At 40.2% G+C, this 13,280-nt stretch overlaps 1 protein-coding gene across 1 annotated transcript in view; it reads left to right on the forward strand.

Annotated features, from left to right (window-relative positions):
* LOC127658464 (synaptic vesicle glycoprotein 2A-like) overlaps nucleotides 1-13,280 on the forward strand; it is a 51,405-nt gene that overhangs the window by 23,829 nt on the left and 14,296 nt on the right. Inside the window, 6 exon segments of the mRNA XM_052147789.1 lie at nucleotides 7,476-7,656; nucleotides 7,996-8,147; nucleotides 9,798-9,931; nucleotides 10,061-10,150; nucleotides 12,353-12,426; nucleotides 12,428-12,461. Of these exon segments, the coding sequence (XP_052003749.1) occupies nucleotides 7,476-7,656; nucleotides 7,996-8,147; nucleotides 9,798-9,931; nucleotides 10,061-10,150; nucleotides 12,353-12,426; nucleotides 12,428-12,461 (665 nt within the window).

Genomic DNA, 13,280 nt, shown 5'->3' on the forward strand with positions numbered 1-13,280 from the left:
AATATGTCCATGAAAGTGAAGAGTTATCTTCCTTGTTACAACAACAGTATATTTCTTATATTAGGTTTCCACTGCCATCTCATACCCAATTCACCATCTGTCAGTCCACCAAGGACATACAATCCTCCATCCTGCTTGAATCCAACCCTGCGTTGACGCAGTTTGAGCTATAATTAACTGACAACAGAAGAACACCAGTGTGCTTTTCATAGCTTATTCTAACTCCTGTGGTCTATGATACAATGGTCAGAATCTATGAGATGTGGATTCATTCTTAAACAAACATAACAAATATGAAACCCATTAAATTACCTTGCATGTGTCCATGCGCACGCATGAGGGCATAGATGGAGTCCTCACATGGAGTTCCTCTTTGATTTTTTTATTAAGCTATAAGCTTAATTGAATAAAAACAACTTTTAAAAGTTTCATCCTCTAAAAAACATACACATACACATTGGTACACTGTTTTGGTACTTTGTTTTTGTAAGTGCAGTTCTGATGCATTTTTACAGGTGTGGCTGTATTTTTTACATTTCTTCTATCCTTGTTGGATGTTTAGTCTTTATAAATTGCATTTGATATATTAAGTTATTGATGTGTATTCATCTTTATAAGCTTATGTCTTCATGATAACAGTTTGTCCATTGATACATACACTCTGGGTCTCAGCTTGAGCATGATATCTGTGTGTGTATATTTGTCCCATTGGGGAGCAGGGCCCTTGGTCTCTCCCTTATTACTAAACAACCCTGACTCATGGTGGAGTGCTCACCGCACCTCTGCTGGGTCCAAGTGTGTGACTTTTTCCACGCACAGGCAACTGCAGCTCTGCAGCAGAAATGCCTCTGTTACATGACACGCTCCAATCAAATTCAACAGCGTGGATGTGTGGGTTGAAATGGCCTGCGGATGATAGTTTTTTCTGCTCATTGCATTCAGCAGTCAAACTGCATGTTTCTCCCCTGATGGGTTTAAATGGAAGGAATGAGGCAAAATTGAGAGTATGTGCTGTTATTGTTTATGTTATATGAAAATTAGAAGAATCAAACATTATTATTGATCAGAACACTGAATACAACACATTAAATGTAATGCCAAATCAGCCGTCAGCAAGATTTTATGTTTGATGGATTTGTATTACATCCAGATTGATGGATGGATGGATGAATGGATGGATTTATAGACAGTTAGATGGAGGGATGGAGGGATGGATGGATAGATTGTCGGAAGGACGGTTGGATGGATGGATAGACATATTGATGGATGGACGAATGGACAAATAGATAGATAGATAGATAGATAGATAGATAGATAGATAGATAGATAGACTGATGGAGGGAGGTAGGGAGGGAGGGATGGATTGCTGGATGGATAGATAATCAGAAGGATGGTAGGATGGATGGATAGACATATTGATGGACAGATGAACAAATAGATAGACAGACAGACAGACGGATGGAGGGATGGATTGCTGGATGAATAGATTTTCGGAAGGATGGCTGGATGGATGGATAGACATATTGACGGACAGATAGACAGCAGATAGATAGATAGATAGATAGATAGACAGACAGACAGACAGACGTACAGATGGACGGATAGATGGCTGGATTGATAGACAGTCGGAAGGATCGTTGGATGGATGGATAGACATATTGACGGATAGATAGATAGATAGATAGATAGATAGATAGATAGATAGATAGATAGATAGACAGACGGACGGACAGATGGACGGATGGATGGCTGGATGGATAGACAGTCGGAAGGATTGTTGGATGGATGGATAGACATATTGATGGACAGATGAACGGATAGATAGACAGACAGACGGAGGGATGAAGGGATGATGGATGGATGGGTGGGTGGATGGATTGATGGATGATGGATGGATGGATAGATAGATGGTCAGTGAGATGGATAGATGAATATTCGAAGGGATGGATGGATGGATAGACCAACAGACAGACGGATGGACAGACAGGCACAGACAGACAGAAATGTGTCTTTTCCCTCCACAAATGTAGAGCATCTCTGCATGTGCTACCGTGAGAACAGTGAGGGTGAAAGGTGTCGCAGCTGTAACTTCAGAGCGCATTTAACGGTACACCAGGTGCCAAACGGCATATAAATGGGGTGAAACTGTGGAACAAAATCCACAGACCTGCCACTGTCCTTGCAATCTCTTGATGTGTGACGCAGAGAGAGAGAGACTCACTGTGCACTCGCAGAAAGGCACGAGAAAAATCCTGCACTATAAATAGTCTCGCGGCCCCTCCCCCACTTTCACTTTTTCCCTCACTTCCTCAACCCTGAAGCCTGTGTGCTTTCCTGTCACTGTGCGGGAGAATCACATCCTCCTCTCTCGCCCTCCCCCTTTGCTCTTTCTCTCTGAGGAGGAGGTCAGCTGTCTCCAGGCACTTGCTCCGCCCCTCCCCTGCATCTCCGAGACCCCCGTGACGCAATGCAAGTGGTCCCACCCACTCAGCCGTCACCGAGCCCTTTTTGACTGGGTTGTGCTCTTCATCCATAGAGCATCAGTGAGTAGCGTAAAACACAGCCCTTCTATTTAAATTCAAGACATGTGCTTAACCATAAAAGCAGCAGTGTTTATTAGTGCTGTCATGTGAGCAAGTCGTGAAAAATCTCAAGCACAGCATTGCAAATGTGTTCAACATTGTCATCACTATTGTTCAGGTCTCCCTAGCAAATGTGTGCTGCATCGCTGGCTTTGAAGGTCATACGCTGGCCTGCAATTCTGCAGAAAGCAATACAGGGTTCCACAGAATGCAAAGACACTTTGTTTACAAAGCTCTACACATCTTCCTGGATCTTGTTCATTTATGGAAACATTTTTGGAATTTAATGATTTCAGCCTATGAATCCTGCAGAATTCTAGTTTTGCAGTGCCCCATTAATAGAACACAACAGTCTGTTTCTGGAAGTGAAATTCCCATATATTTTTTTCCACAGAGGAATTGATTATTAACGATAATTTAAAGACTGACTTACCATGAACTCCTAGGTTGTTAATCATTGGTTTATGCTTCTGCTGAAACCATCTTTCTGTGTTAATTAATCACAAAGAACTACACTACTCATGATTCTGAGGGAGAAAATCCACCAATTAGAAAATCACGCTGCGCATGATGCAGCCAAGTCGGTCTCCCTACACTCTCAAAATATTTGTATATATAAGAATCTTTACATATACTGTATTTTTCTATACTTTAAATAAACAACTAAAAATGTATAGTTATATAGTTTTTTCCTGCCTTAGACATGCTGCATGGAGGCATGAGTTCTGCAGATGTGGCCAGGGCAATAAATTGCAATGCCCATACTGTGAGACGCCTAAGACAGCACTAAAGGGAGACAGGAAGAACAGCTGATCATCCTAGCAGTGACAAACCCCATGTAACAACACCTGCACAGGATCGGTACATCCAAATATCACACCTGTGGGACAGGTACAGGATGGCGGCAACAACAAGTGCCCGAGTTACACCAGGAATGCACAATCCCTCCATCAGTCCTCAGACTGTCCGCAATAGGCTGAGATAGGCTGGACTGAGGGCTTGTAGGCCTGTTGTAAGGCAGGTCATTACCAGACATCACTGGCAACAACGTCGCCTATGGGCACAAACCCACCTTCGCTGGACCAGACAGGACTGGCAAAAAGTGCTCTTCTCTGACGAGTCGTGGTTTTGTCTCACCAGGGGTGATGGTCAGACTCGCGTTTATCATCGATGAATGGTTACACCGAGGCCTGTACTCTGGAGCGTGATCGATTTGGAGGTGGAGGGTCCGTCATGGTCTGGGGCGGTGTGTCACAGCATCATCGGACTGAGCTTGTTGTCATTGCAGGCAATCTCAACACTGTGCGTTACAGGGAAGACATGTGTACCCTTCCTGCAGGCTCATCCTGACATGACCCTCCAGCATGGCAATGCCACTAGCCATACTGCTCGTTCTGTGCGTGATTTCCTGCAAGACAGGAATGTCAGTGTTCTGCAATGGCCAGCGAAGAGCCCAGATCTCATTCTCATTGAGCACGTCTGGGACCTGTTAGATTAGAGGGTGAGGGCTAGGGCCATTTCCCCCAGAAATATCTGGGAACTTGCAAGTGCCTTGGTGGATGAGTGGGGTAACGTCTCACAGCAAGGACTGGCAAATCCATGAGGAAGAGATGCACTGCAGTACTTAATGCAGCTGGTGGCCACACCAGATACTGAATATTACTTTTGATTTTGACCCCCCCTTTGTTCAGGGACACATTATTCAATTTCTTTTAGTCACATGTGAAACTTGTTCATGTCTTAGTTGTTGAATCTTTTTATGTTCATACAAATATTTACACATGTTAAGTTGAAGCATTGTCAAGCAGTTGAAAATGAGAGGACGTTTATTTAATGGTGTATGTAAACTTCTAACTTCAACTGTAGTTACAATGGTTGTGACAAGCTAGTTAATTTCGCCAATGATTCATCGTACTATTGTGGTTAAGCAGTGAGTTACTGTATGTCGTTGTATGGCATAGGTTTGAATCAGCCACTGAATCATTATTCAATTTATCTTTCAGGGGTGCTTTTCCCAGTCTTATTATTTCATCAACAAAATGTTATGTGTTTTCCACAAAAAATGTCTAAACATCCCTAAAACAGAACACATGTACTTGAAAAGCAAAATTACATTATACCATATATTAAGTCCTGTCTTCAAAGAAAGCCTAGCCAAATGAATTATGATTTATGCTTAAAACAATAAAAAAAATACATATAGTGGTGCAGGAAACACTCTCAGCAGCTCTCAGGAGCTAATAAAAGTGTAGTTTTACCATATTTAAAACCCCAGAATCACATTTTAGCTGTGCATATTTCTATTGGCCAATACATTCATCAATGGACTCAATGGAAGGTCAATTAGAGTCAGAAGGTGTTGAGATGGTGGGGATCTCCTGTGCAGGGTTTGTGTGGTGTAAGTCGATGGGCCCAGGAGAGGAAGGGGTGAGATAACAGTCCCCACTGCTGCAATGCAGTGTGATGCCTATCAAGGCTTATCATCACGCCTGTCTGCTATTGTGTCCCATATTGACACCAAGGTGAGAGATAACAGTGCTGACAGCTGCCAGCTTCTGTAGACTGGTCATTTCAGGAGAACCATCAGAGACAAAGTTGATACTTATTGAAACAGTTTGTAACTGAGAAATCAATAAATGGTTCGTACAAATCATATCCACAAGTGATTTGCATGTAAATTACTGCTAAAGTCAGTGTGTGGGTTATACTTATTCCTTATGCCCCATATAAAAAAAATATTTAGCAATCACAAACATAAACATTATATATAATCATATGTTTGAAGTGGGCCCTAACAACCTTATTCTTGGTATACTACCTCCATAATAACTAAGAAATAAGTTATAGCAATACACTTTCATAGTAATTAAAATGGCATCTTTAAAGCAAATTACAACGACAAATCAGAGATGCCACGAGGGCATGGATCGAGTGAAGAGAAATAATATCAAGCATGAAAACAATGATGGAGGTAATATATAGATGGGGAGTTCAATATCATATAAAATTAAGAACCTAAAATTTCAACAGATGGAAAGTGCTTAAAGAAGTAATAATTAATCAGTTATGATGATTCTTTCTCTTTGACTTTTCTGATTAACTGGTAAAATGTAAATGTAATTAACAATTATACTGCCCTACAAAGGCAAAATGCAAAATTTGGTTATAACGGAATCAGGTCTCTTAGACTATGATCTGCCCTGTGACAGACAAGTTTGGCTCATGGAAGAGTTTAGCTCCACACACACATGCAGCGACTTTATCAATTGATGTTGCTAGTCTCTGTACGGTGAAGTCTCAAGTGGGCGTTTCTATCTATGTCGATCTAACTTTATTGGTGGATTGCACGTCTGGCCATGTCTTTTGAAAATCTGATTACCAGTGAAACTAAGATATCATTCTACTTTGACAAGGATTCAGTTTTCTTGTCCGTAAAACAGCATATTCTGCAGGGGAGAGTGTTTTTACATGAACTGCAGCAGTGCTCAATGCATCATATCATTAGTAAGATGAACGATCTATCAATGTGTGAATCAAACTCACTCAGACTGCCATCAGTTTCTTTTCCATGCATCATTTTTATTATATCCATGCATGTGGTGATTGACGAAACCCCTCTGTCTCACCTGCACTCTACTCCATTATCTCAAAGGAGATGGGTGTTGTGAGCTCCAATGAACACCATCTTCACTCCTGTTGGTTGTCGTTTCCAAAAGTCACTCCTCATTTGCATAAAGTTAGATTTTTTTCAACATTGTTGTGCCGCTTGCCACGCCCACATCTAGTTGCCAGAGGTCGCTTGTCGCTCGTGTCACCGGAAGTATCCAGCTCTCATTGAAAATGAATGAGAACTAGTCATTTGGTTGCTGAAAGTCGCTGCATGCGTGTACAGGGCTTTTGTCTCATATGCTAAGCTTTAGAGAAAACTTTATGTGAAAATGCAATTACTACAAAATCCAAATCAAAATAATCCTAGCCATTTTTCGGCTATCCTAGCCATTTAGTCTACAGCCCACTCTCAAACACAAGCCGCTCCCAAACTACTTTGAACTAATGTATAGAGTGTAAAAAAATAAAGCATTTTATTCAATACAGCATTTGCCTGTTGTTTGATTGGGTGGGTAAGACTCACGTTTGGGTGGGCTCAGCCCACCCCTCCCAAACCTGCATCTGGCCCCATCTGTGCTTACCAAAATGAATATCGCTGCTATCCAGTGGCCCAAGCAGGAAGTGTTTTTGAACGTATAGGCATGTCTGAGCTCCAGTTTCCAGGAGAAATATTTACAGAGTGATGCCAAAAGCGAGTTTTATTTTTATTACATTTTTTGTTGAAAATGATGTAATACAGTCAACAGCAATGCTATTAACCAGACAGCCTAATCCAAGCCCCAAATGCCTGATGGGAATTAAAGTTAGTAATTCAGCAGAATGGGGTTGATTTCAGGGTACATACATTTTTAGAAACAATATTTAAATTTGTGATCATGTTGTATGTAGCCCTAGCGACAACAGCCATTACTGTCTGTACAAATGTCTATAAGACCCACACGAAGCTATTCATTTGTGCCCTCTTCATGCTTTTAAGAGCCTTCCAAAACATTTGGGCACTGGTAAAACATTGACTATAATATAATGAAATATTTAGTTTTGCTAAATATAAATGTACTTTTGAATGTCCATCATTGGAAAAACAGGCTTTTTGGTTGCATAAAGTTGTAGTTACAGTATTTACAGTGGCAGTAGGGACTTATTGTGCATCCTAACCAGCTAATCCTTGATCCGTTGGTCTGTAGAGAATAGCAATAGGTAGACCTGTGCTAATCTTATATGGTTCTGGACAGGATTTTGATGTAATTATTGACCCTACACCCTCTGTCTGTCTCTCTCTTTCAGGTCTTATTGTATACCTGGGTATGATGGTGGGTGCCTTTGTGTGGGGAGGTCTGGCTGACAGAATCGGGCGCAGACAGACACTTCTCATCTCTCTCTCCATCAACAGTGTATTTGCTTTCTTCTCCTCATTTGTCCAAGGATACAGCTCCTTCCTGTTCTGTCGTCTGCTCTCCGGTGTGGGGTAAATGCATGATTTAAAGCTCCTACAGTCCCTCATAACTATCTAAAAACAAGACTACTAAGGCATTTAGGAGTCGTCCTCTTGTTTTGATGTTTAAATTTTAGGTTGAAGTTTACAGTATCATTTCTGTGACACTGCAACTAGCATCACCCAGTGGAGTTGCAAAAATAGTAACTTTTTTAAAACAGGTTTCCTGAACGCTCTCCCCAAACTCAAAACAAAAAACTAAATTGTCAACAAAATGACATCATCTTACATTAGTTATTTTAATGGTACAAAATGATGCACAAAATCCTAATTTTGCATTCCCTTTCTGTTTTATGCTTGACTTGGCTGTAGGATTGGTGGTTCTATTCCCATCGTGTTCTCATATTACTCTGAGTTTCTGGCTCAGGAGAAGCGTGGTGAGCACTTGAGCTGGCTCTGTATGTTCTGGATGATTGGAGGCATCTACGCTTCAGCCATGGCCTGGGCCATCATTCCCCACTATGGTAACCATCAAGCTTTCTTTGTTGGTATAGTGGTTAACTGATCTTAACTGGTAGTAGAATGGTTTTAAACCCCACAAGGAATGATCCATAAACTATACCTAATTGAGCACAATGGCATAGGTTTAGTTTGAACATTTAGGGGGACCGAATGTGGGTCCGGCGGATTCATTACAACACATTACACAATGCATAGTTGAACTGCAGCAGTTCAAATTAATGCACAGTTAAATAAAAAAGTATATTCAATGTAGGGACGTTTTTTATGGTTTGATTACCGTCTGAGAAAAAAAATTTGGTTTACTAATTTTTCATTTTGTTATTATGAAACAGCACTGATGCAAAAAATATTCTAAGTGGACGCATTTATAGGGGATATGTGGACGCTAAATGAAGCCCTATAATTCGAAAACTGATAAATACACACACACACACACACACACACACACACACCCCCCAACACACACGCACACACACACACGCTGCGTGCGCGCACACACACAGACACACACACACATATGTTGGGTTTTCATGTTTTATGAGGACTGTCCATTGACATAATGGTTTTTATACTGTACAAACTTTATATCCTATCACCTAAACCTAACCCTACCCCTAAACCTAACCCTCACAGAAAACATTCAGCATTTTTACATTTTCAAAAAAGCTGTTTTCCTCATGGGCACTGATTGTCCCCACAATGTCAAAAATGTCAGGTTTTACTATCCTTGTGGGGACATTTGGTCCCCACAACATAGGGAATACCTGGATGGACACACACACACACACACACACACACACACACACACACACACACACACACACACACACACACACATACATGTTGTGTTTCCATGTTTTATGGGGACTTTCCATAGACATAATGGTTTTTATACTGTACAAACTTTATATTCTATCCCCTAAACCTAACCCTACCCCTAAACCTAACCCTCATAGAAAACTTTCTGTATTTTTACATTTTCAAAAAACATAATTTAGTATGATTTATAAGCTGTTTTCCTCATGGGGACCGACAAAATGTCCCCTCAAAAATTTCGGGTTTTACTATCCTTATGGGGACATTTGGTCCCCACAAAGTGATAAATACACGCACACACATACACACACACACACACACACACACACACACTCACACACACACACACACACACACACACACACACACACACACACACACACACACACAAATAGGAGGTAATAAGACATGCTTCAATCTATGTCACAACAATGCTTATCCCAAGCTCAGTGATGTGTTTAAGTGTAAACAGAGTGCTTCAAAAGTGCGTAAATGTAAGAATATTGTGGGTGGAAACATGTAGTTCACAGCTTTAAATAGTATTTTTTTCTGTATCAGTTTAAAGCAATCTGTTATCTCTCAGACACCCCAACATAAAGAATCAGCAACATACTCTAAATACTGTCCACATACCTTACAAATAAACCTTTGGACTATGCAAAATAACAGGAACATTACTTACAGCAGGAAATTTACAGACCGATCATGACTAAAATTGACATTTATTGTTGAATGCTGTGAATTTGTATATCAGCCCAGTTTCTTTCAAATAATGGAATATCCAAACACGTTCCGGTGTGAACTTCCCTTAATATATGCCTCTTCCTGTTAACCAGGCTGGAGCTTTCAGATGGGATCAGCCTACCAGTTTCATAGTTGGCGAGTGTTTGTGCTGGTGTGTGCGTTCCCCTCCGTTGCTGCTATCGTGGCGCTAACCACCATGCCAGAGAGCCCACGCTTCTACCTTGAGGTTTGTAACTTTCCTTGTTTAGATGAGCTTTGATCTCTGTTATGAGTCTTGCTGTTTGTACAATAGATTAAAGTGCTGTTAAAGCTAATATACCAGAACTGATTCTACTGCAACGCATGTATTTAACAGAACGGGAAACACGATGAAGCTTGGATGATACTAAAACAAGTCCATGATACCAACATGAGAGCAAAGGGCTACCCAGAAAGGGTCTTCTCAGTGAGTACCACTTGTTTCTACAGACCAGCCATCAATAAGAACACTGAGCAGGACAGAAGTGATCTATATCTCTGTATGAATAAGAAATGATTTTGCAGTCACACAAATGGATTTCAATTTGTCTGACTGAACTGAGAATCAAAGTGGTTTTCATACATTTAATTAGCAAGGTTGATTAAGTTATGAAGATAGTCATTATGCAAACATGTTTCATTTGGATTTTGGAAGCATCGTTTCATAGATTCCTGGATGCCGACAGTTATGTTCCTGGAGGCAGATTGGTCAATACAGCTGTCATTTGTTTTTTGGTTTTTAAATAACTTCATAACAAAAGCAACAAAGCAAATTAGGCCATGCCAGTAGCATATATTATGAATCCACTGCACTGCTGTGCATAACAATGTCTATGACTAGCAGTGACAGCATTATATACTATATATATCAAGTATATACACATTATTATAAAACCAATATACAGTAGTGGCCTAAAATATTGGCACCCTTGTGTGGCAGGGCGGAGGGCGGGGCCGGGTCGTGATTCTACACACCTGGTCCCTCATCAGGCTAATCAAGCCTCTGAGAGGGATAAAGGCTGACTGCGGAGGATTGTGTGGGAGAGAGAGATAGTTTACGGACATGTCCGTCATGTGTGTTTGTGTCTTCTGTTTAAGTGTATTATTAAAATATTATTTATATTGAGAAGCCGGTTCTCGCCTCCTCCTTTCCATTGAACTTCTTTACACCTTGGTAAATATGAGCAAAGAAGGCTGTGAAAAAAAATCTGCATTGCTTATCCTTTTGATCTTTCATTCAAAAAATTCACAAAAATCTACCATTTAATTATAGTAAAACAATTGAAAGAGGGGAAATATCTCATTTATTAAATACATATTTTTCTCCAAAACACATTGGCCACAATTATTGGCACCCCTAGAAATTCTTATGAGTAAAATATATCTGAAGTATGTGCCCATTCATATTTTATATTTTGTAGTGCACATGGGTGACTAGGAACATGAAATTCTGTCATGACTTTCTGTTTCACAGGGGTATAAATATGAGGTAACACACAGTCTAAATTCCCTTAATCATCAATCACAGAGGGTTAAACTAAAGAATATAGTTTTGATATGCTGCAAAAGGTTGTTGAGCTTCACAAAATGGGAAGTGTCTATAAGAAAATAGCCAAAGCATTGAAAATACCCATTCCCAATATCAGAGCAATAATTAAGAAGTTCAAATCAATTGGATATGTTAAGAATTGTCCAAGAAAAGGACATGTGCCTTTATTGTCTCCATGCGCAGTGAGGAGGGTGGTTCAAGTGGCCAAAGAATCTCCAAGTATCACTGCTGGAGTATTGCAGAAATTAGTTGGGTCTTGTGGTCAGGAAGTAAAAAAACAATTAGTCTTCACCTACATCACCATCAAGTTGTTTGAGAGGGTTTCAAGAAAAAAACACTCTGCTCTCATCCAACAACAAACTCAAGCATCTTCTGTTTGCCGTCTGGCCTGGAACTTCAAATGCAACCGGGTTCTATGGTCAGACGAAACAAAAAAATAGCTTTTTGGCAGCAAACACCAGAGTTGGGTTTGGCACACACAGAGGTGAAGTACCCAATGCCCACGGTTAAATGTGGTGCTGGATCTTTAATGTTGTGGGGCTGTTTTTCTGCCAGAGGTCCTGGACATCTTGTTCGGATTCATGGCATCATGGACTCAAATACCAACAGATAAAAAATCAAAACCTGGCTGCCTCTACCAGAAATCTTACATTGATCTTCCAGCAGGACAATGATCCAAAACAAACATCAAAATCAACACAAAAATGGTTCGCTGAACACAAAATCATGGTTCTGTCATGGCCATCCCAATCCCCTGACCTGAACCCCATAGAAAATTAGTGGGGTGAACTGAAGAGGAGAGTCCACCAACATGGACCTCTGAATGAGATATTTCCCCTGTTTCAATTGTTTTACTTCAATTAAATTTAGATTTTTGTAATTTTTTTGAATGAATGATCAAAAGGGTAAACAATGCAGATTTGTTTCTTTGCACATATTTACCAAGGGTGCAAATATTTTTGCCCATTTTAGGCTTATTTGTGGGCAGATTCTTACCACTTAGCCATACAAAACTGACTTCTCTGGTGCATATCAGTTATGTGTCAAGGCAAATTATCAAGCATGCTGTGGAATCCACAGGTCACCACCATTAAGACGGTGAAACAGATGGATGAGTTGGTTGACATGGGTGGAGAGGCCACAGCCTGGCACCAGCTGGAAGATCAAACTCACCAACCTCTTTCACCAGGTATGGTAAAATATACACAGGTTTGAAGGAATTGTAAACATTTTGTGAAAGGTGCCATTTTGTAATCTAATGAAAATTAGATGATCTTCGGTGAAAGTGACGATTATCAATGAATAACTGCTTGTTATTGGCGATTTTTGAACAACACATTTTAAAGGGCACCTATTATGGCATTTAAAATGTTCCTAATATTGTTTTGGGAGTCCCCAACAACAGTTTTACATGCATGCAATGACAAAAAACACTTTTGTTGTCTTATAATATGCATTTATGTTTACCTGATTTGCTCACCGACTCCCAAATGATTTGTTCATCGACTCAAACCCCTCCTTTGCATGACGCTAATCTGTGGTGATTGGTCAGATGACCCAGTCAGTTGTGATTGGTATACAATCACAGAGATTGTATACCAGAATCATACAGAGATTGTCGGAAACGGAACGCATCAGAGAAGGAATTTGAGTTGATTTATGTTAGCGATCATAGCCCAAAGTTCGGTGGAAAACACCCAATCAGTTATTGTTTGCGTTAGCCCAACGCATAAACATATTGATAAAGCACTGCATTACTACAAGTTATTGCTCTATTCTTTATGACAACTCCAATAACATCGACAAACATTTCACATATTTCAAAAAAATTGACATTGGAGATCTAGAAGCTGCACTGAGTGTAACTTACACAACACACACAAATACTTATTAAGCATGCTAAAAAACACATAAAAGCAACAATTATTAATAATACTTACAGATTGTGATTCGGAGGAGGAAGCTGATCCAAATAAACTTGGTACTGAACCTTCCTTCAGTATCAACC

This window comes from Xyrauchen texanus, chromosome 17 (assembly GCF_025860055.1).
Source record: "Xyrauchen texanus isolate HMW12.3.18 chromosome 17, RBS_HiC_50CHRs, whole genome shotgun sequence".
Taxonomy (NCBI): Eukaryota; Metazoa; Chordata; class Actinopteri; order Cypriniformes; family Catostomidae; genus Xyrauchen; species Xyrauchen texanus.